Source organism: Mesoplodon mirus (assembly GCF_964341445.2).
Source record: "Mesoplodon mirus genome assembly, chromosome: 3".
In the NCBI taxonomy this organism is placed as follows: domain Eukaryota; kingdom Metazoa; phylum Chordata; class Mammalia; order Artiodactyla; family Ziphiidae; genus Mesoplodon; species Mesoplodon mirus.
In genome coordinates, this window is record NC_138978.1 from 173,807,849 (window position 1) to 173,832,846 (window position 24,998).

The window sequence follows — 24,998 nt, forward strand, 5'->3', positions numbered from 1 at the left end:
TGTGGCCTCTCCTGTTGTGGAGCACAGGCTCCAGACTCACAGGCTCAGCGGCCACGGCTCACAGGCCCAGCCACTCTGTGGCACGTGTGATCTTCCCGGACCAGGGCAGGAACCCGTGTCCCCTGCGTTAGCAGGCGGACTCTCAACCACTGCGCCACCAGGGAAGCCCTAAAGATGGTTCTTTGATATAAATAGATTGCATTATTTTCACTACAGGTACCTGGCCGAGGGAAGCTGTGGGATTCCATTTTACTGTGAAGAATTGCTTAAAAACCTGGACCATCACAGGGTACTCGTTTTCCAAACAATAGAGTCTGAGGAAAAGACAAATGTGACCTGGAATAACCTGTTCAGTAAGTCCCATAATGATGGTTCTTTCTCCCTGTCTCCTTCTGCAGAGAGGGTGGCAAGCATGGGCTTTTCCATAGGCTGCTTCCTATACAGGTCAGAGGTTTTGGGGAGGCAAAGAACGGTGGACTTGATATCCCAGATAGTGAGAGAACTTAACATTGCCCAGGACTCACTGAACTGGGAGAAAGAATGTAGACCTGTAATAGAAATGAAAGAATACTGGAGAATCTTAAAGCCCAGAATCAGAACTGATGGGGGATGTAGATGTTATCTGGGAAAAAGGATAACTTGTTTTCCAGAGGTAAAATTATTAGCTCAAAGTGAATTGTCAACAAGGTTCTCATGCTACAGAGACATACAGAAGGATGAACTTTGAGATGATGTCACAAAGAGGGCAGTTGGAATTTTTAAGAAAATAGTTTTAGTGAAGGGAGAAGGGTAGGGGTTGGGCAATGGGGTAAGGATGCAAGCTGGGATGTAGAGGATTAAGGTTAACGTGAATGATAAGAAAATGTCTGTGGTGGATATACTAGTTGTTTAGGGAGACAGCAGTGATGAGAAAAAAAAATCATATTCTAGCAAAAATAAAAAGAAAGAAAGAAAGGAAGAAACTATGTTTTGACACAAAGGAGACCATGAAGGTTTAAGAGATAGCATCTCTTCCATGAAAAGAGAGAATATAAAGATGTAATCATCTCTGGGCTTTCTATCACCTCACACCGGTCAGAATGGCCATCATCAAAAATTCCACAAACAATAAATGCTGGAGAGGGTGTGGAGAAAAGGGAACCCTGTTGCACTGTTAGTGGGAATGTAAGGTGATACAGCCACTATGGAGAACACTATGGAGGTTCCTTAAAAACTAAAAATAGAACTACCATACGACCCAGCAATCCCACTACTGGGCATATATCCTGAGAAAGCCATAATTCAAAAAGAGTCATGTACTAAAATGTTCATTGCAGCTCTATTTACAATAGCCAGGACATGGAAGCAAGCTAAGTGTCCATCAACAGATGAATGGATAAAGAAGATGTGGCACATATATACAATGGAATATTACTCAGCCATACAAAGAAACGAAATTGAGTTATTTGTAGTGAGGTAGATGGACCTAGAGACTGTCATACAGAGTGAAGTAAGTCAGAAAGAGAAAAATAAATACAGTATGCTAACACATATATATGGAATCTAAAAAAAATGGTCATGAAGAACCTAGGGGCAAGATGGGAATAAAGACACAGACCTACTAGAGAATGGACTTGAGGATACAGGGAAGGGGAAGGGTAAGCTGGGACAAAGAGAGTGGCATGGACATATACACACTACCAAATGTAAAATAGATAGCTAGTGGGAAGCAGCCACATAGCACAGGGAGATCAGCTCGGTGCTTTGTGACCACCTAGAGGGGTGGGATAGGGAGGTTGGGAGGGAGGGAGATGCAAGAGGGAAGAGATATGGGGACATATGTATATGTATAACTGATTCACTTTGTTATAAAACAGAAACTAATACACCATTGTAAAGCAATTATACTCCAATAAAGATGTTAAAAAAAAGATGTAATCAAAAGAAAATTTTGGCCTTGAAGTTAGGAGTCCAGAGTTCCAGTTCCACATATGCCATTTAATAGCTAGTATTTTAGGATTAGTCACAACCTTTATGGCCAGGTACCTGCTATAAAATGGGGGGGGGTGGTAAAGGAAACTCAAATCCTTTCTTATTTATTCATTCAACAAACATCTACTGAGCACCTTCTCTCTGTCTGACACCACAGGAAGCATTCTGGGGACCTCTTGGAGTATAAATGAAGTGACTGAATACAATAATACTTTGCTGTCTCATTGATTTTTTTTAATTAAACTTTTTGAGGTGATTATTAATTTACAGGCCATTGTAAAAAATAATATAGAGAGATTCTGTATACCCTTTACCTAGTTTTCCCCAGTAGTAGCATCAGCAAAACTACAGTATAATATCACAACCAGGTCCAATAAAGATGTTAAAAAAATATATATATCACAACGGGGATGTTAATATTTATGCAGTCAAGATACAGAACATTTCCATCACCATGAGGATCCCTTATATTGCCCTATGATAGCCACCCCCCACTTCTCTCCTACTACTACTTCCTTCTTAACCCCTGGTAATCACTAATCAGTTCTCCATTTCTATAAGTTTGTCATTTTAAGAATTTTTATAAGTGGAATAATATTGTATATGTAATCTTTTGAGATTCTTTTTTCACTCAGTGTAACTCTCTGGAGATTATCTACGTTGTTGTGTGTGTCAATAGTTTGGTCTTATTAGCTGCTGAGTAGTGTTCCATGGTATGGACATACCTCCATTCACCTGTTGGAGGACATCTGGGCTGCTTACAAAAAAAAAGAAAAAGAATGTTAAAGAACATTACCGAGTCAGTTGACAAAACTGGATTATGGACAGTAAATTATTGTATCAATGTTAAATTTTCTGAAGATGATAAGTATATTCTACTTATGTAAGAGAATGTTGTTATTCTTGGGAAATTCAGAGTAAAGTATTTGGGGGTTAAAGGGCATGAATTATGCAACTTAACACTCAAATGAAATGCTTTAGAAAAAATAAGTACATATAGAGAGAACAAAGGCTATAAAAAATGGAGCAAAATATTAACAGTAGATGAATTGGAATAAAGACTATATAGTGTTATTCTTACAACTTTTCATAAATTTGAAACTGACCAAATAAAATAAATTTTTTAAAAACCAAACAACTTGGGGCTTCCCTGGTGGCACAGTGGTTGAGAGTCTGCCTGCCGATGCAGGGGACACGGGTTCGTGCCCCGGTCCGGGAAGATCCCACATGCCATGGAGTGGCTAGGCCCGTGAACCATGGTCACTGAGCCTGCACATCCGGAGCCTGTGCTCCGCAACGGGAGAGGCCACAACAGTGAGAGGCCCGTGTACTGCAAAAAAAAAAAAAAAAAACAGACAACTTTTAGTGGTTTCCCTCTGAGTGTACAATGAAATCCAAACTCCTTACCTTGGACTGGAGATCCCTGAGGGAGCTTCCTTCCACCCCCTCTGTGGCCTCACCAATAGTCTGAAATGTGCTCCAGCCACATTTCTGCTCCTCCAACACCCGAGCTCCTTTCTGCTCCCTCTCCTCTGGCATTTCACATACCTGCTCCCTCTCTCCCTTAGCTCAGGTGTTACCTCCTCACAGCCGCTTTCTCTGACCATGCCCTGCTTAAGGAAGGCCTTCCTCTCTCTGCACTTCCCTGTTAGTCTCTATCACCAGGTTTATTTCTTTCACAAAACTGACTCACATTAGGAGATTATCTTATTAAGTCACTTTTCCTGTATTATGATTAGTTGCCTAAATATCTGTCTCCATAAATGTTAAGATCCTTGAGGGCTGGAAGCATGCATTAGCCACATTTATAGCCTTCCCAGGTTATGGTGCATAAAAAAGTCTGTACTGTGTTGAAATGAACTCTCCTTACTGTCTGTGCCTACTCACGTGGCACTTGTTTACTGCCTGGTCGTCTGGCTCTCTGTGTATATACCTTATCTTTCCAGGAGGTCGGGAACTTAGTATGTTCACCCTCATATTTCCACATCACCTATTTCAGTGTCTTGCAACTCAACTGTTAATGAATGACTGGAGGGACAAATAAGTAATGCATTTTGGAGTACCAGGAGAAAAATGACTAGGCAAGCTCACTATTCAAACTTCACCTTTTTTTTTTTCTTGGTATCATATGGTATACTTACTATCCTACTTCACTCAGCTGAAGATTTTCCAAACTCAATATTCCTCAACAATTTTACCATTATGGCTATGTAATATTTAAGGTAATCACTGTGTTATGGCTGGATATTTAGGCTATTTACAATATTTTAATGTTTAAGGAGACTATGAGCATCTTTTTTCAACATATTTTTTCTGGATCACTATAATCATATGAGTTTCTAATATGAAAAATTACGTTGCTGAAAGTTATAATCTTAAGGATTTTGGTCAAATTGTTGTCTTTTTCTTAACATCTTTATTGGAGTATAATTGCTTTACAATGGTGTGTTAGTTTCCACTGTATAGCAAAGTGAATCATCTATACATGTACATTTATCCCCATTTCTCCTCTCTCTTGCGTCTCCCTCCCATCCTCCCTATCCCACCCTCTAGGTGGATACAAAGCACAGAGCTGATCTCCCTGTGCCATGCAGCTGCTACTCACTAGCTATTTTACATTTGGTAGTGTGTATATCTTCATGCCACTCCTCACGTCGTCCCAGCTTACCCTTCCCCCTCCCAGTGTCCTCAAGTCCATTCTACATCTGCGTCTTTATTCCTGTCCTGCCCCTAAGTTTTCAGAACCATTTTTCTTTTTAGATTCCATATATATGCGTTAGCATACGGTATTTGTTTTTCTCTTTCTGACTTACTTCACTCTGTATGGCAGTCTCTAGGTCCATCCACCTCACTATAAATAACTCAATTTCATTTCTTTTTATGGCTGAGTAATACTCCATTGTATATATGTGGCACACCTTCTTTATCCATTCATCATTCGATGGGCACCTAGGTTGCTTCCATCTCCGGGCTATTGTAAATAGTGCTTCAGTGAACATTGTGTTACATGACTCTTCTTGAATTATGGTTTTCTCCGGGTATATGGCCAGTACTGGGATTGCTGGGTCATATGGTAGTTCTATTTGTAGTTTTTTAAGGAACCTCCATACTGTTCTCCATAGTGGCTGTATCAATTTACGTTCCCACCAACAGCACAACAGGGTTCCCTTTTTTCCACACCCCATCCATCATTTATTGTTTCTAGATTTTTTGATGATGGCCATTCTGACCAGTGTGCGGTGATACCTCATTGTAGTTTTGATTTGCATTTCTCTAATGATTAGTGATGTTGAGCATCCTTTCATGTGTTTGTTGGCAATCTGTATATCCTCTTTGGAGAAACGTCTATTTAGGTCTTCTGCCCATTTTGGGATTGGGTCGTTTGTTTTTTTTGATACTGAGCTGCACGAGCTGCTTGTATATTTTGGAGATTAATCTTTTGTCAGTTGCTTCATTTGCAAATATTGTTTCCTATTCTGACGGTTGTCTTTTCATTTTGTTTCTACTTTCCTTTGCTGTGCAAAAGTTTTTAAGTTTCATTAGGTCCCATTTGTTTATTTTTGCTTTTATTTCCATTTCTCTAGGAGGTGGGTCAAAAAGGATCTTGCTGTGATTTATGTCATACAGTGTTCTGCCTATGTTTTCCTCTAAGGGTTTTATAATGTCTGGCCTTACATTTAGGTCTTTAATCCATTTTGACTTTATTTTTGTGTACGGTGTTAGGGAGTGTTCTAATTTCATTCTTTTACATGTAGCTGTCCAGTTTTCCCAGCACCACTTATTGAAGAGGCTGCCTTTTCTCCATTGTATATCCTTGCCTCCTTTAGCATAGATTAGTTGATCATATGTGTGTGGGTTTATCTCTGGGCTTTCTATCCTGTTCCATTGATCTGTATTCTGTTTCTGTGCAAGTACCATACTGGCTTGATTACTGTAGCTTTGTAATATAGTCTGAAGTGAGGGAGCCTGATTCCTCCAGCTCCGTTTTTCTTTCTCAAGGTTGCTTTAGCTATTTGGGGTCTTTTGTGTTTCCATGCAAATTGTGAAATTTTTTGTTCTGGTTTTGTCAAAAATGCCAATGGTAGTTTGATAGGGATTGCATTGAATCTGTAGGTTGCTTTGGGTAGTATAGTCATTTTCACAACGTTGATTATTCCAATCCAAGAACATGGTATATCTCTCCATCTGTTTGTATCATCTTCAATTTCTCTCATCAGTGTCTTATAGTTTTCTGCATACAGGTTTTTTGTCTCCTTAGGTAGGTTTATTCCTAGGTATTTTATTATTTTTGTTGCAGTGGTAAATGGGAGTGTTTCCTTAATTTCTCTTTCAGGTTTTTCATCATTAGTGTCTAGGAATGCAAGAGATTTTTGTGCATTAATTTTGTATCCTGCTACTTTACGAAATTCATTGATTAGCTCTAGCAGTTTTCTGGTAGCATCTTTAGGATTCTGTATGTATAGTATCATGTCATCTGCAAATAGTGTCAGTTTTACTTCTTCTTTTCTGATTTAGATTCCTTTTATTTCTTTTCTTCTCTGATTGCTGTGGCTAAAACTTCCAAAACTATGTTGAATAATAGTGGTAAGAATGGGCAAACTTGTCTTGTTCCTTATCTTAGTGGAAATGGTTTCAGTTTTTCACCATTGAGAACAATGCTGACTGTTGGTTTGTCATATATGGACTTTATTATGTTCAGGTAAGTTCCCTCTATGCTTACTCTCTGGAGGGATTTTATCATAAATAGGTGTTGAATTTTGTCGAAAGCTTTTTCTGCATCTATCAAGATGATCATATGGCTTTTATCCTTCAGTTTCTTAATATGGTGTATCACATTGATTGATTTGCATGTATTGAAGAATCCTTGCATTCCTGGGATAAACCCCACTTGATCATGGTGTATGATCCCTTTAATGTGCTGTTCGATTCTGCTTGCTAGTATTTTGTTGAGGAGTTCTACATCTATATTCATCAGTGATATTGGTCTGTAATTTTCTTTTTTTGTAGTATGTTTGTCTGATTTTGGTATCAGGGTGATGGTGGCCTCATAGAATGAGTTTGGGAGCATTCCTTCCTCTGCAATATTTTGGAAGAGTTTGAGAAGGATGGATGTTAGCTGTTCTCTAAATGTTTGATAGCATTTACCTGTGAAGCCATGTGGTCCTGGACTTGTGTTTGTTGGAAGATTTTTAATCCCAGTTTCAATTTCAGTGCTTGTGATTGGTCTGTTTATAATTTCTATTTCTTCCTGGTTCAGTCTCAGAAGGTTGTGCTTTTCTGAGAATTTGTCAATTTCTTCCAAGTTGTCCATTTTATTGGCATATAGTTTCTTGTAGTAATGTCTCATGATCCTTTGTATTTCTGCAGTGTCAGTTTTTACTTCTTTTTCATTTCTAATTCTGTTTATTTGAGTCTTCTCCATTTTTTTCTTCATGAGTCTGGCTAATGGTTTATGAATTTTGTTTACCTTCTCAAAGAACCAGCTTTTAGTTTTATTGATCTTAGCTATCATTTCCTTCATTTCTGATCGGGTCTTTATGATTCCTTTCCTTCTGCTAACTTTGGAATTTTTTTGTTCTTCTTTCTCTAACTGCTTTAGGTGTAAGGTTAGGTTGTTTATTTGAGATGTTTCTTCTTTCTTGAGGTTGGATTGTGTTGCTATAAACTTCCCTCTTAGAACTGTTTTTGCTGCATCCCATAGGTTTTGGGTCATCGTGTTTTCATTGTCATTTGTTTCTAGGTATTTTTTGATTTCCTCTTTGATTTCTTCAGTGATCTCTTGGTTATTAATATTGTACTGTTTAGCCTCCATGTGTTTGTATTTTTTACAGATCTTTTCCTGTAATTGATATCTAGTCTTATAGTGTTGTGGTCGATAAAGATACCTGATACAATTTCAATTTTCTTAAATTTACCAAGGCTTGATTTGTGACCAAAGATATGATCTATCCTGGAGAATGTTCCATGAGCACTTGAGAAGAAAGTGTTTTCTGTTGTTTTTGGATGGATTGTCCTACAAATATGAATTAAGTCCATCTTGTTTAATGTATCATTTAAAACTTGTGTTTCCTTATTTATTTTCATTTTGGATGATCTGTCCATTGGTGTAAGTGAAGTGTTAACGTCCTCTACTATGATTGTGTTACTGTTGATTTCCCGTTTTATGGCAGTTAGCATTTGCCTTATGTATTGAGGTACTTCTGTGTTGGGTACATAAATATTTGCAATTGTTATGTCTTCTTCTTGGATTGATCCTTGATCATTATGTAGTGTCCTTCTTTGTGTCTTGTAATAGTCTTTATTTTAAAGTCTATTTTGTCTGATATAAGAGTTGCTACGCCAGCTTTCTTTTGATTTCCATTTGTATGGAATATCTTTTTCCATCCCCTCACTTTCAGTCTGTATGTGTCCCTAGGTCTGAAGTGGGTCTCTTGTAGACAGCATATATACGGGTCTTGTTTTTGAGCCCATTCAGCCAGTGTATGTCTTTTCATTGGAGCATTTAATCCATTTACATTTAAGGTAATTTTCCATATATATGTTCCTATTACCATTTTCTTAATTGTTTGGGGTTTGTTATTGTAGGTCTTTTCCTTCTCTTGTGTTTCCTGCCTAGAGACGTTCCTTTAGCATTTGTTGTAAAGCTGGTTTGGTGGTGCTGAATTCTCTTAGGCTTTGCTTGTCTGTAAAGCTGTTAATTTCTCTGTCGAGTCTGAATGAGATCCTTGCTAGGTAGAGTTATCTTGGTTGTAGGTTTTTCTCTTTCATCACTTTAAATATGTCCTGCAACTCCCTTCTGGCTTGCAAAGTTTCTGCTGATGGATCAGCTGTTAACCTTATGGGGATTCCCGTGTATGTTATTTGTTGATTTTCCCTTGCTGCTTTTAATATTTTTCCTTTATATTTAATTTTTGATAATTTGATTAATATGTGTCTTGGCATGTTTTTCCTCGGATTTTTCCTATATGGGACTCTCTGTGCTTCTTGGACTTGATTGACTATTTCCTTTCCCATATTAGGGAAGTTTTCAGCTATAATCTCTTCAAATGTTTTCTCAGTCCCTTTTTTTTCTCTTGTTCTTCTGGGACCCCTATAATTAGAATGTCGGTGCATTTAATGTTGTCCCTGAGGTCTCTGAGACTGTCTCAATTCTTTCCAGTCTTTTTTCTTCATTCTGCTTGGTGATAGTTATTTCCAATATTTTATCTTCCAGGTCACTTATCCGTTCTTCTGCCTCAGTTATTCTGCTATTGATTCCTTCTAGAGAATTTTTAATTTCATTTATTGTGTTGTTCATCATTGTTTGTTTGCTCTTTAGTTCTTCTAGGTCCTTGTTAAACATTTCTTGTCTTTTCTCCATTCTATTGGCAAGATTTTGGATCATCTTTACTATCAGTACTGAATTCTTTTTCAGGTAGGCTGCCTATTTCCTCTTCATTTGTTTGGTCTGTTGGGTTTTTATCTTGCTCCTTCATCTACTATGTATTTCTCTGTCTTCTCATTTTGCTTGACTTACTGTGTTTGGGGTCTCCTTTTCGAAGCCTGCAGGTTCGTACTTCCCGTCGTTTTTGGTTTCTGCCCCCAGTGGGTAAGTTTGGTTCAGTGAGTTGTGTAGGCTTTCTGGTGAAGGGGACTGGTGCCTGTGTTCTGGTGGATGAGGCTGCATCTTGTCTTTCTGGTGGGCAGGAGCACGTCCGATGGTGCCTTTTGGGGTGTCTGTGAACTTAGTATGATTTTCAGGCAGCCTCTCTGCTAATGGGTGGGGTTGTGTTCCTGTCTTGCTAGTTGTTTGGCACAGGGTGGCTAGCACTGTAGCTTGCTGGTTGTTGAGTGGAGCTGGGTCTTATTGCTGAGATGGAGGTCTCTGTGAGAGCTTTCGCCATTTGATATTATGTGGGGCCGGGTGGTCTCAGGTGGTCCATGTCCTGAACTCAGCTCTCCCACCTCAGAGGCTCAGGCCTGACACTTGGCCAGAGCACCAAAACCCTGTCACCCACTTGGCTCAGAAGAAAAGGGAGAAAGAAAAAGAAAAAAAAGAAAAGAAAAGAATTAAAATAAAAATTAAATATATATTGTTAAAACTTAAAAAAAAATAAAAAGTAATAAAAACAAAGGAAAGAAAGAAGACAGCAACCAAACCATAAAACAAATCCACCAATGATAACAAGCGCTAAAAACTATGCAAAAAAGAAAAACAAAGAACAAAACAGACAGAACCCTAGGCCAATGGTAAAAGCAAAGCTATACAGACAAAATCACACAAAGAAGCATACACATACACACTCACAAAAAGAAAAATAGGAGGGTCTTCCCTGGTGGTGCAGTGGTTAAGAATCTGCCTGCCAATGCTGGGGACACGGGTTCAAGCCCTGGTCCGGGAAGATTCCACATGCCACGGAGCAGCTAAGCCTGTGTGCCACAACTACTGAGCTTGAGCTCTAGAGCCTGCAAGCCACTACTACTGAAGCCCGCACGCCTAGAGCCCATGCTCCGCAACAAGAGCAGCCACCACAATCAGAAGCCTACACACTGCAATAAAGAGTAGCCCCCCCTCGGCGCAAGTAGAGAAGGCCCACACGCAGCAACAAAGACCCAACGCAGCCAAAATAAATAAATAAATAAATTTATTTATTTTTAAAAAAGAGAAAAAGGAAAAAATATATATATAAAAGAAAAGGAAGAGAGCAGTGAAATCAATAAACAAATCTAGCAGTGATAATAAGCTCTAAATACTAAACTGAAATAAACATAAAGCCAGAAACAAATTAGATGCAGAAAGCAAACCCCAAGTCTACAGTTGCTCCCAATGTCCACTGCATCAATTTTGGGATGATTCGTTGTCTATTCAGGTATTCCACAGATGCAGGGTACATCAAGGTGATTGTGGAGATTTAATCAGCTGCTCCTGGGGCTGCTGGGAGAGATTTCCCTCTCTTTTCTTTGTTCACACAGCTCCTGGGGTTCAGCTTTGGATTTGGCCCTGCCTCTGCGTGTAGGTCGCCTGAGGGCATCTCTTCTTCACTCAGACAGGATGGGGTTAAAGCAGCAGCTGATTTGGGTCACTGGCTCACTCAGGCCAGGGGGAGGGAGGGGTACAGAATGCAAGTGAGCCCGCAGCGGCAGAGGCCAGCATGTTGTTTCAACAGCCTGAGGCATGCTGTGTGTTCTCCCAGGGAAGTTGTCCCTGAATCACGGGACCCTGGAAGTGGGAGGCTGCACAGGCTCCTGGGAGGGGAGGTGTGGTTAGTGACCTGTGCTTGCACACAGGCTTCTTGGTGGCTGCAGCAGCAGCCTTAGTGTTTCATGCCCATCTCTGGTGTCTGTGCTGATAGTCGCGGATCGCACCTGTCTCTAGAGCTCGTTTAGGCGGTGTTCTGAATCCCCTCTCCTCGCACACCCTTTTGGGAAGTCTGAGGTCTTCTGCCAGTATTCAGTAGGTGTTCTGTAGGGGTTGTTCCACATGTAGATGTGTTTTTGATGTATTTGTGGGGAGGAAGGTGATCTCCACGTCTTACTCCTCTGCCATCTTGAAATCTTCACCATTTTTAATATCTCTTTCTGACAATAACCACATCTTAAGTAGAGTACAGTCTTCCACAGAATGTGTTTGCCTCCGAGTGTTGGTATTTCAATGTGCATACAAGTATATATATAAGTGTATAATATAAGCTATATTTGTAAAACTGCATGTCTTATGGAAGACATCCTGTAGTTATTACCAATCTTTTTTTTCTTGGCGGGAGGGGAGGAAAAACATGTTTTGAGTAAATTTTGATTTTCATATATCAGTTTTACTTAAAACACAGTATTCCAGAATACTTTTCAAGCCAACACACATCTCTGCCTGCTCTTTCTCATGTGAGACCCATCTCGAAGTTTATTGGAAAATCCAGATAATAATAGTGACTCTCAACTTTTCTTCCCTTTTACCTCTCTATAGAGAATTTTGCTAAGCCAACAGAGGACTTAAAAATACTTACTTTTGGTCTTGAGGAGGGAAATGAAGAAGTCTGTAACCTTGCTAGTGGTGTCAGATTGAAAAACTTGTCACTGCCAACATCATTAAAAGGTAAAGAAAATTTGACCTGGTGTTCATTTTCCAGGACCTAGATTCCCCTCTTGCTTTCTCTAGGATGCCTCCAACAAAGGAGAAAGGAAGATAGAAGACTGGCTTTGTTCTTTGTTTTGTGTTGCCCAGGCAATGGGAAGGTTCCATTGCAGGCTTGGCTTTTCTGCTTCTAAACAGGAGCCACCTTATCCCTGTGCATATGCTGGAGTCTGATTTGAACAAAGTTTTATTCAACTGCATAAAAGAATGAGGTATAGTACATTTTCAATTAAACAGAAATCAAATAATGAGAGAGAAAATCTAACAGTGATACTTTTCCTGCTATCTACTTCCGTAAGAAATGACAAACAAGAGAATTTATATCAGGGATGTACTGTTATTCATTTCAAGAAAAATGAATTTCAAGCAATGTGCTAGCATGCATTCAGCTCCAATCCATGCCATCTATAAAATGTTCAACTTCAAGTGTTTAGTACAAGGATGAGACCTCAAGTTCTCTGTCTCCAAAAGAGCAACATTTGTGTTTCATTCACTATGTCTACTAAAATAGCAAGGTGGATTAGCTTGGTTTCTTTTAATCAATATTTTTTTATTGCAGTATAGTTGATTTACAATGTTGTGTTAATTTCTGCTATACAGCCAAGTGATTCAGTTATACATACATACATACATATATATATATATATATATATATATATATATATATTCTTTTTTTTTTTTTTTGACCACACCGTGCAGCTTGCGGGATCTCAGTTCCACTACCCGGGATTGAACCCAGGCCACGGCAGTGAAAGCCTGAATCCTAACCACTAGGCAACCAGGGAATTCCCACATTCTTTTTTTATTTTTAATATTTTTTTCTATTATGGTTTATTATAGGATACTGAATATAGTTCTCTGTGCTATACAGTAGGCTTTGTTTATCTGTTCTACATATAAAAGCTTACATCTGCTAACCCTACTTATATCTGGACTAGCTTGGTTTCTACAGTGTTCTGTGGACATATTGAGAAGTTCATATTTTGTCCCTGAGGAGGGTGATGTAATAGAAAGACATCCTGGTCAAGATGTCCAAGAAGCCCTGTGAGCTATGATACCCGAGCTTAGATGAGAAGATGGAATTGGAGCTAGGAGCTCTCTGACACTTGGTCATCAGCCTATAGAGATGGTAATGGGTTGTCACAAGAATAACTGAATCCCTGGGGCAGATAGAGAGAAAGCTTATTGCTGGGAAGCTCCAGGAGAAAGGGCAGCCAGTGAAGAAGACAGAGAATGAGCAGCTGGAGAAGTCACCACAGAGCACGGATGGCAGGCCCTACTCCTTCTGACCACTTCTCACTACGACCTCTGCTCTCCTCACACACCCTTGTCACACTTTCACAAAATCAGAACACCTTGAAATCAATCTTATTGTCATGGCCAATGGGACATGCATATTTTTAGGTCATAGCATCTCCATCTTTTGTACTCCTGACACAAGTGCTATCTGTGAAATAGCTACTAAGCAAATACTTCTTTTGGCCTAGCTCAGCTGGGTGTAGTTCTATTGAACAAGAACTATAGAACAGGACAGTTATCCATCTCTAGAATATATTTGGTAAAGACAGATGACTAGTTCCCTACTGTGTGGCTTTCCACCTGCAGAAATCTCTCTGGTCCAGCTGGATAGCATGAGCCTGTCCCACCAGATGTTGGTGAGATGTGCAGCCATCATTGGCCTGACCTTCACTACGGAACTGTTGTTTGAGATTCTCCCTTGTTGGAACATGAAGAAGATGATCAATGCCCTGGCAACCCTCGTGGAATCCAACGTCTTTGATTGTTTCCGGAATGGCAAGGAGCTCCGAATAGCCCTAAAACAGAACGCGGCCTCGTTTGAGGTGAATTATCGTTCCCTCTCTCTGCAACCACCCTCTGAAGGAATGGGTAAGTAGAGCCCGGAGGTGACCCATATTTCCTTTAGTTTAAGGCACATCTTGCTAAAAGAACTGATCTGTATTTTGTAGCAGGGACTGACGTTGCCCACTGCCTTTCTGTCCTTAGCCCATGGCAAAGAGGAAGAGCTCTGTGAGCTGGAAAGTGAGGTGATTGAGTGCCACATCATTCGATTCTGCAGCCCGATGATGCAGAAAACAGCCTATGAGCTGTGGCTGAAAGACCAGAAGAAAGCCATGCACTTGAAATGTGCCCACTTTCTGGAAGAAAACGCCCACAGGTGTGACCACTGCCGAAGTGGAGACTTCGTCCCCTTTCATCACTTTGCAGTGGACATCCGGCTCAACACTTTGGACTTGGATACCATTAGGAAGATGGCTAAGTCCCATGGATTTCAAGGTAAACTTTCTTCATTCCTAATTAGTCCTAACTATAACTGGGGAACGTGGAGACAAGACCTAGAAGAAGTGGGTCTGGACCATGAGGATTTCAAGTCCTCTGCAGGCTCGGGCACCACGAATGATGAGACGTGAGCAGCGTAGGTCAGCAGGGCAGGAAGTTGGGGAGTATACATGTAGCTGAGTTGGCAGAACCAATCTCACTGTGAGACTGTCAGGGAGGATTCGGGGGTAAGGACTCTGGCAAAATGGGGTTTGACCAGAGCCCAAATTAAAATGTCCAAAGGAATAAAACAGACCCAGCTTCATTCGCACCAAGGGATGGAATCCAAGGAGGGTAGTGGGTAGGGAGCGGGGTCTAACATGAAGTGGGGGGGAGAGCAAGATCCGAGAGGGAGTGGTGTTTCTTGGCAGGTAAAATGTTGATGCTTTGTCTAGTTTGAAACAAGGTTCCAGTGGAAAAAATGTATGAGTGGGAGAGAATTAGCCAGGACTAAGCATGTCAGGGCCCCCAGAAAAGAGGGCTTGGGTTTAGGACAGGGATTCAAGACCATCTGAAATGCAAGTAAGAAAGTTACAAACTGATAGCACAAACTGGCCACATGATCTGGGAAAACGTAGTAAGGATTCAAGGGGCATAAGGGCCCAGGGACTCAGTTACTGCAGGCATGATGGATGTCAGATTTAGGGCAGCAGCGCCAACTCCAGCTCTCATTCGTGGGTGGCCAGGGAACACCCGGTGGACTTCCTGCCCTAGTCACAGGGTCTCCATGATTATGACTAATTCTGGTCAGGAAAACAGGCTACACATAGAGGACTCCTATCTCATAAGTATATGAAAAATTGGGAAAGAATGTATGTAAAGTGCCCAGCATATAGTAGGTACAAATAAATATTTTTTCTCATTCTTCCTCTATTTTACCTGCATTCTCATTTCATTCTCTTATCAACCCTCCAAGGTAGAGGGTTATTTTCATTTTATAGATAAGAAAATTGATGTTCTGGAAGATTAGATAACTTGCCCAGTGCCACAGAGCAAGTAATAGACTTTATTCACTCCCAGGTCAGTCTAATTCCTGAGTTCATGCTCTACCATTACACTTGAGCTTCCCAAAGCACAGGACTGGATTTTAGGTAATACTGGCCAAGGAGACTGGAAGAGGTCCATAGATACAGCATTAGGTATGAATCAGAGAGTAAGGAAGGTGATTCCTTTGCAATACTTGATCAGGGAGAAAGCAGCTTTGTCCTGTGATTTAAGCCTATAATTGACACTGCACTAACATTTGCCAATCTCCCCTTTTAAAAAAAGAGAAATCAGGCTTTAAGTTCAGAGCCTTAGGGTCTATATATATAAAGAGAGTCTATACATGAAGGTTTCAAGTTTCTGAGGGTGTGGGCACAAAGATAATGAGATTCAGCAGTAGTCTCATCCCACTGGGGCAGGAAGATGTCAGAGAGATGGACATGTAGATGAACCTAGTGTTTTTTACTAGTAGTTACTACATTTCCCCTCATGCAGTATATTTTTTCCAAAATTGGAAAAGTGTTATTATTATTATACTATTAGTGGTATACATGTAACATGATGTTGAAATTGAAATTTGTACCAAGCACCAAGATACAATGGATGTTGAAATCCAAAGTGAGGTAAATAGATGGATGTACAGACTCTATAAAAGAAATAGCTGAGAATCATTTATAATATTGGATCCTTCATCCACATTCAAGACGTAAAAATGAGGAATAGTGTGGAGAGGGCCAGGATTTGTGGAGAGATTTGGCAAGAACTGAGAAGGTACTGTGTACCTTCCTCAAGTGGGTTGCTTCCTTTATCACCTCAGTGCTAGGAAGATGTCTTCCTTGGAATCAGTTAGATTACACAGAAGACCTCACACCTAATGAGGCCAGAGTGGCCTGTGGCTGCACCAGGATCAACCTGCCCTCCCAGAGCTTGGGAAAGGATGTGTGAGGGTTTCCTATAAATCAGATATAACTCACCTGGGAGAAAAAGCCAGCCTGGCATCATTTTAAGTTGTTCCCAAGAGTACCCCTAGGAGTGTGAGAAGACCCCTAGTAGTGGGCTGCTAGAATAAAACAGGCACCAAGAGGGCAGGCGATGGAGAGCTGAAGAGGATGCCTGACTGGATCAAGGGATCTTCAGTGAAGGATCCCAACACAGGGCCATAGTCAAGGCACCAATGAAAGCATTAATAGGAGAGAGTCAACTGACAGAGATAAGAGAAAAGGGAAAGAATACACTAAGTCCCCATTATACGGACCTTCAAGTTGTGAACTTTCAAAGATGTGAACGTGCATTCGCATGTCCAGTCCTGTAAGTTAGTTCACGTGTCTGGCGTACATTGTCATGTGTGCATCCTCTACAAGTGATGGTGCTTTTGTGTACTTTACAGTACTGTATAGAGTACAGTAGTACAGTGTCTTTATTACAAGCCCAGGATGTCCAGAAGCAAGCATAAAAGCAGCAGTGATGTAGCTGGTACTACTGTACTTTTCAAGATACTGTACTGTAAGATTAAAAATGCTTTACTTTTGTGTTTGTTTTTTATGTATTATTTGTGTGAAAAGTATTATAAACTTATTACAGTACAGTACTATACAGATGATTGTGTTAGTTGGGTACCAAGGCTAACTTTGTTGGACTTACGAACAAATTGGACTTCAACGTGTTCTCCGAATGGAACTCATTCGTATGTAGGGGACTTACTGTATTCCAGACTCTGTGGGATCAGTGAGTCTTATTTTATATACACATTATATATATAAATAAATTATATATAAACTACATATATTATATATGTATGTTTTAATTATTTATTTGGTGAGGGGTAAAATCAGCTGGCAGTTAGCAGACAGTTCAGCCTGAGTAGTTCGTTGGTCTTAAGCAGGCCGGCTAGGGCCACCAAAGGAAACAACTCCAGTTATTTCAGGTTCTCCAATGTTCCTTAACCGTTTGACTCTGGAGCATATGTTACCAGATATCTCTAAGTCATATCTACTGATGTCCTTTCAACAGAACCTCCACCTGAGTGAGACCAGGGCTTGGCTATTTCCCTTATAATTTTTCACCTATTTAAAAGAGTATCAACTAGACATCTTCACATAAAGACATTTTTTAGATTTCCTGAAAGTTTTACCATAAAAGCAATAGTCCCATGACCTACTGCCCTGTATATGTATCTTCAATATTTCTTCTCAGGGGCAAACATTTTTAACTTAGCTGTTCCCTCTAGTCATTACTTCCATATACTAAGTGGTATGTTAATGCTGCCTTTTTAAAAATCAAATTTGACATCATCTGTTTTAGTCTTGCTATGGTAGGTAAGGGTTTAACTCTATTACACCACTCTTGGGCACCTCTCCTCCAATATTGTTATAGAACTATCATTAGATAAATCAAGTATTTACATTATTAAGACTATGAAAATGCTGTCCATTAGAGAACTAAGTAGTAATATACTGTGAATAGATTTCTTATTTTTAATTTAATTTTATTTATTTTTTATACAGCAGGTTCTTATTAGTCATCAATTATATATCAGTGTATACATGTCAATCCCAATCGCCCAATTCATCACACCACCATCCCCACCCACCTGCAGCTTTCCCCCCTCGGTGTCCATACGTTTGTTTTCTACATCTGTGTCTCAACTTCTGCCCTGCAAACCGGTTCATTGGTACCATTTTTCTAGGTTCCACATACCTGCGTTAATATACGATATTTGTTTTTCTCTTTCTGACTTACTTCACTCTGTATGACAGTCTCTAGATCCATCCATGTCTCAACAAATGACCCAATTTCATTCCTTTTTATGGCTGGGTAATATTCCATTGTATATATGTACCACAACTTTATCCATTTGTCTGTCGATGGGCAATTAGGTTGCTTCCATGACCTGGCTATTGTAAATAGTGCTGCAGTGAACATTGGGGTGCATGCATCTTTTTGAATTATGGTTTTCTCTGGGTATATGCCCAGTAGTGGGATTGCTGGGCCATATGGTAGTTCTATTTTTACTTCTCTAAGGAACCTCCATACTGTTCTCCATAGTGGCTGTATCAATTTACATTCCCACCAACAGTGCAAGAGGGTTCCCTTTTCTCCACATCCTATCCAGCACTTGTTGTTTGTAGGTTTTCTGATGATGCCCATTCTAACTGGTGTGAGGTGATCCTCATTGTAGTTCTGATTTGCATTTCTCTAATAATTAGTGATGTTGAGCAGCTTTTCATGTGCTTCTTGGCCATCTGTATGTCTTCTTTGGAGAAATGTCTATTTAGGTCTTCTGCCCATTTTTGGATTGGGTTGTTTGTTTCTTTAATATTGAGCTGCATGAGCTGTTTATATATTTTGGAGATTAATCCTTTGCTGATTTGTTTGCAAAAGTTTTCTCCCATTCTGAGGGTTGTCTTTTCATCTTGTTTATGGTTTCCTTTGCTGTGTAAAGGCTTTGAAGTTTCATTAGGTCCCATTTCTTTATTTTTGTTTTTATTTCCATTACTCTAGGAGGTGGATCAAAAAATATCATGCTCTGATTTATGTCAAAGACTGTTCTTCCTATGTTTTCCTCTAAGAGTTTTATAGTGTCCGGTCTTACATTTAGGTCTCAAATCCATTTTGATTTTATTTTTGTGTATGGTGTTAGGGAGTGTTCTAATTTCATTCTTTTACATGTAGCTGTCCAGTTTTCCCAGCACCACTTATTGAAGAGACTGTGTTTTCTCCATTGCATATCCTTGCTTCCTTTGTCATAGATTATTTGACCATAGGTGCATGGGTTTATCTCTGGGATTTCTACCTTGTTCCATAGATCTATGTTTCTGTTTTTGTGCCAGTACCATATTGTCCTGATTACTGTAGCTTTGTAGTATAGTCTGAAGTCAAGGAGTCTGATTCCTGCCACTCCGTTTTTTTCCCTCAAGACTGCTTTGGCTATTCGGGGTCTTTTGTGTTTCCATACAAATTTTAAGAGTTTTTGTTCTAGTTCCATAAAAAATGCCATTGGTAGTTTGATAGGGATTGCACTGAATCTGTAGATTGCTTTGGGTAGTAGAGTCATTTTCACAATATTGATTCTTCCAATCCAAGAATATGGTATATCTCTCCATCTGTTGGTATCATCTTTAATTTCTTTCATCAGTGTCTTATAGTTTTCAGCATACAGATCTTTTGTCTCCCTAGATAGGTTTATTCCTAGGTATTTTATTCTTTTTGTTGCAATGGTAAATGGGAGTGTTTCCTTAATTTCTCTTTCAGATTTTTCGTCATTAGTGTATAGGATTGCAAGAGATTTCTGTGCATTAATTTTGTATCCTGCAACTTTACCAAATTCATTTGTTAGCTCTAGTAGTTTTCTGGTAGCATTTTTAGGATTCTCTATGTATAGTATCATGTCACCTGCAAACAGTGACAGTTTTACTTCTTCTTTTCCAATTTGTATTCCTTTTATTTCTTTTTCTTCTCGGATTGCCATGGCTAGGACTTCCAAAACTATGTTGAATAATAGTAGTGAGAGTGGACATTCTTGTCTTGTTCCTGATATTAGAAGAAATGCTTTCAGTTTTTCACCATTGAGAATGATGTTTGCTGTGGGTTTGTCATATATGGCCTTTAATATGTTGAGATAGGTTCCCTCTATGCCCACTTTCTGGAGAGTTTTTTATCATAAATCGGTGTTGAATTTTGTCAAAAGCTTTTTCTGTGTCTATTGAGATAATCATATGGTTTTTATTCTTCAGTTTGTTAATATGGTGTGTCACATTGATTGATTTGCATATATTGAAGAATCCTTGCATCCCTGCAATAAATCCCACTTGATCATGGTGTATGATCCTTTTATTGTATTGTTGGATTCTGTTTGCTAGTATTTTGTTGAGGATTTTTTGTTTGTTTGTTTGTTTGTTTGTTTTTTGCTGTACGCGGGCCTCTCACTGTTGTGGCCTCTCCCGTTGCGGAGCACAGGCTCCGGACGCGCAGGCTCAGCGGCCATGGCTCACGGGCCCAGCCGCTCCGCGGCATGTGGGATCCTCCCAGACCGGGGCACGAACCCGTGTCCCCTGCATCGGCAGGCGGACTCTCAACCACTGCGCCACCAGGGAAGCCCTGTTGAGGATTTTTGCATCTATATTCATCAGTAATATTGGTCTGTAATTTTCTTTTTTTGTAGTATCTTTGTCTGGTTTTGGTATCAGGGTGATGGTGGCCTCGTAGAATGAGTTTGGGAATGTTCCTTCCTCTGCAATTGTTTGGAAGAGTTTGAGAAGGATGGGTGTTAGCTCTTCTCTAAATGTTTGATAGAATTCACCTGTGAAGCCATCTGGCCTGGACTTTTGTTGGTTGGAAGATTTTTAATCACAGTTTCAATTTCATTCCTTGTGATTGGTCTGTTCATATTTTCTGTTTCTTCCTGGTTCAGTCTTGGAAGGTTATACCTTTCTAAGAATTGGTCCATTTCTTCCAGGTTTTCCATTTTATTGTCATAGAGTTGCTTGTAGTAGTCTCTTAGGATGCTTTGTATTTCTGCAGTGTCTGTTGTAATTTCTCCTTTTTCATTTCTAATTTTATTGATTTGAGTCCTCTCCCTCTTTTTCTTGATGAGTCTGGCTAATGGTTTACCAATTTTGTTTATCTTCTCAAAGAATCAGCTTTTAGTTTTATTGATCTTTGCTATTGTGTTCTTTGTTTCTATTTCATTTATTTCTGCTCTGATCTTGATGATTTCTCTCCTTCTGGTAACTTTGGGTTTTGTTTGTTCTTCTTTCTGTAGTTCCTTTAGGTGTAAGGTTAGATTGTTTATTTGAGATTTTTCTTGTTTCTTGAGGTAAGCTTGTATAGCTATAAACTTTCCTCTTAGAACTGCTTTTGCTGCATTCCATAGGTTTTGGATCATCGTGTTTTCATTGTCATTTGTCTCTAGGTATTTTTTGATTTCCTCTCTGATTTGTTCAGTGATCTCTTGGTTATTTAGCAACGTATTGTTTAGCCTCCCTGTGTTTGTGTTTTTTACGTTTTTTTCCCCTGTAATTCATTTCTAATCTCATAGTGTTGTGGTCAGAACAGATGCTTGATATGATTTCAATTTTCTTAAATTTACTGAGGCTTGATTTGTGACCCAAATGTGATCTATCCTACAGAATATTCCATGCGCACTTGAGAAGAAAGTGTAATCTGTTTTGGGGTGGAATATCCTATAAATATCAATTAAATCTATCTGGTCTATTGTGTCATTTAAAGCTTCTGTTTCCATATTTATTTTCATTTTGGATGATCTGTCCATTGGTGTAAGTGAGGTGTTAAAGTCCCCCACTATTATTGTATTACTGTAGATTTCCTCTTTTATAGCTATTAGCAGTTACCTTATGTATTGAGGTGCTCCTATGTTGGGTGTATATATATTTATAATTGTTATATCTTCTTCTTGGATTGATCCCTTGATCATTACGTAGTGTCCTTCCTTGTCTCTTGTAACATTCTTTATTTTAAAGTCTATTTTATCTGATAGGAGTATTGCTACTCCAACTTTCTTTTGATTTCCATTGGCATGGAATAACTTTTTCCATCCCCTCACTTTCAGTCTGTATGTGTCCCTAGGTCTGAAGTGGGTCTCTTGTAGACAGCATATATATGGGTCTTGTTTTTGTATCCATTCAGCAAGACTGTGTCTTTTGGTTGGAGCATTTAATCCATTAACGTTTAAGGTAATTATTGATATTATGTTCCTATGACTGTTTTCTTAATTGTTTTGGGTTTTTTTTTGTAGGTCCTTTTCTTCTCTTGTGTTTCCCACTTAAAGAAGTTCCTTTAGCATTTGTTGTAGAGCTGGTTTGGTGGTGCTAAATTCTCTTAGCTTTTGCTTGTCTGTAAAGCTTTTGATTTCTCCATCGAATCTGAATGAGATCCTTGCCAGGTAGAGTAATCTTGGTTGTAGGTTCTTCCCTTTCATCTCTTTAAGTATGTCATGGCACTCCCTTCTGGCTTGTAGAGTTTCTGCTGAGAAATCAGCTGTTAACCTTATGGGGGTTCCCTTGTATGTTATTTTTCGTTTTTCCTTTGCTACTTTCAATAATTTTTCTTTGCCTTTAATTTTTGCCAATTTGATTACTATCTGTCTTGGTGTGTTTCTCCTTGGGTTTATCCTGTATGGGACTCTCTGCGCTTCGTGGACTTGGGTGGCTATTTCCTTTCCCATGTTAGGGAAGTTTTCGACTATAATCTCTTCAAATATTTTCTCTGGTCCTTTCTCTCTCTCTTCTCTTTCTGGGACCCTTATAATGCAAATGTTGTTGCGTTTAATGTTGTCCCAGAGGTCTGTTAGGCTGTTTTCATTTATTTTCATTCTTTTTTCTTTATTCTGTTCCGCAGCAGTGAATTCCACCTTTCTGTCTTCCAGGTCACTTATCCGTTCTTCTGCCTCAGTTATTCTGCTATTGATTCCTTCTAGTGTAGTTTTCATTTTAGTTGTTGTATTGTTCATCTCTGTTTGTTTGTTCTTTAATTCTTCTAGGTCTTTGTTATACATTTATTGCATCTTCTCGATCTTTGCCTCCATTCTTTTTCTGAGGTCTTGGATCATCTTCACTATCATTATTCTGAATTGTTTTTGTGGAAGGTTGCCTATCTTCACTTCATCTAGTTGTTTTTCTGGGGTTTTATCTTGTTCTTTCATCTGGTACATAGCCCTCTGCCTTTTCATCTTGTCTCTTTCTGTGAATGTGTTTTTTTTCCCACAGGCTGCAGGATTGTAGCTCTTCTTGCTTCCGCTGTCTGCCCTCTGGTGGATGAGGCTATCTAAGAGGCTTATGTAAGTTTCCTGATGGGAGGGACTGGTGGTGGGTAGAGCTGACTGTTGCTCTGGTGGGCAGAGCTCAGTAAATCTTTAATCCACTTGACTGCTATGAGTGGGGCTGGGTTCCCTCCCTGTTGGTTGTTTGGCCTGAGGCAACCCAACACTGAAGACTACCTGGGCTCTTTGGTGGGGCTAATGACAGACCCTGGGAGGGCTCATGCCAAGGAGTACTTCCCAGAACTTCTGCTGCCAGTACCCTTGTCCCCACAGTGAGCCACAGCCACCTGCTGCCTGTGCAGGAGACCCTCCAACACTAGCAGGTAGGTCTGGTTCAGTCTCCCCTGGGGTCACTGCTTCTTCCCGTGGGTCCCGATGCGCACACTACTTTGTGTGTGCCCTCCAAGTTTGGGGTCTCTGTTTTCCCCAGTCCTGTCTAAGTCCTGCAATCAATTCCCACTAGGCTTCAAAGTCTGATTCTCTAGGAATTCCTCCTCCTGTTGCCAGACCCCCAGGTTGGAAAGCCTGACGTGGGGCTCAGAACGTTCACTCAAGTGGGTGGACTTCTGTGGTATAAGTGTTCTCCAGTCTGTGAGTTGCCCACCCAGCAGTTATGGGATTTGATTTTACTGAGATTGCGCCCCTCCTACCATCTCATTGTGGATTCTCCTTTGTCTTTGGATGTGGGGTATCTTTTTTGGTGAGTTCCAGTGTCTTCCTGTTGATGATTGTCCAGCAGCTAGTTGTGATTCTGGTGTTCTCACAAAAGGGAGTGAGAGCATGTCCTTCTACTCCACCATGTTGGTTTCTCTTCATGAATAGATTTCTTAACAGAAGTTTATTTTTCCTAGAGTTTCTAGGAAAGTTCTTTTTTTGCAATGTCTTCTTTATAATATCCTGCTTCAATCTTGGCTGGACAGTCTGTCCATTACCCCTGAATCTCCCAAAGTGTGAGGTATGCTTTTTTTTTTAATATTTATTTTTATTTTATTTTATTATATTTTTGGCTGCATTGGGTCTTTGTTGCTGTGTGCAGGCCTTCTCTAGTTGCAGCGAGTGGGTCTACTCTTTGTTGCAGTGCACTGGTTTCTCATTGTGGTGGCTACTCGTTGTGGAGCACTGGCTCTAGAGCACAGGCTCAGTAGTTGTGGCTCACAGGCTTAGTTGCTCTACGGTATGTGGGATCTTCCTGGACCAGGGCTCAAACCCATGTCCCCTGCATTGGCAGGCAGATTCTTAACCACTGTGCCACCAGGGAAGTCCATGAGGTATGCTTTTAAGAAATGCTGGAGAAGGACATATCATAAGAGGTCAAGGACACAGCATTAGCTATGAATCAGATAGTGAGGAAGTTGCTTACCTTTTCAATTCTCTACCAATCCTCATGTCCTTCCTAAAAACTTATTTTCTGACTCTTGATCCATTCCAAGGATCAACAGCCCATGGGCTCCCTCCTGGGCTCTTGCTCCACCTAATTCTTCTTGCTCCACTCCTCTCATTCCTTGATCTTCTTGACATGTGGTGAAATCTCATTTAATGTTTCATTTACTCATTCAGCAAATATTTATTGGGTTTCTGATATGTGTCAGACAGTGCTCTAGGCATCTTAGATGCATCAGGGAACAAAACAGCATTCTATTGGGGAGAAGCAAACAATGGAGAGAAAACATTAACAAAGAAGTAAATTCTATAATATGTATAAGTGATCCCAAGGAGAAAACCAGAAAAGAATGTTGGGTAGGGCAAGGGAGATTACGAGTGCAAAGTCATTAGGGTAGCCCTCAGTGAGAGGTAAGATTCATGGAAAGGCAAAGGAAATGA

General features: G+C 39.9%; 1 protein-coding gene across 1 annotated transcript in view; it reads left to right on the forward strand.

Moving 5' to 3' along the window:
• ADCY10 (adenylate cyclase 10) overlaps positions 1-24,998 on the forward strand; it is a gene marked incomplete at its 3' end in the record, with an annotated part of 100,015 nt that overhangs the window by 45,694 nt on the left and 29,323 nt on the right. Inside the window, exons 18-21 of the mRNA XM_082612965.1 lie at positions 217-353; positions 11,912-12,040; positions 13,685-13,966; positions 14,084-14,374. Coding sequence (XP_082469091.1) covers positions 217-353; positions 11,912-12,040; positions 13,685-13,966; positions 14,084-14,374 — 839 coding nt within the window. The remainder of the gene's footprint in view (positions 1-216; positions 354-11,911; positions 12,041-13,684; positions 13,967-14,083; positions 14,375-24,998) is intronic.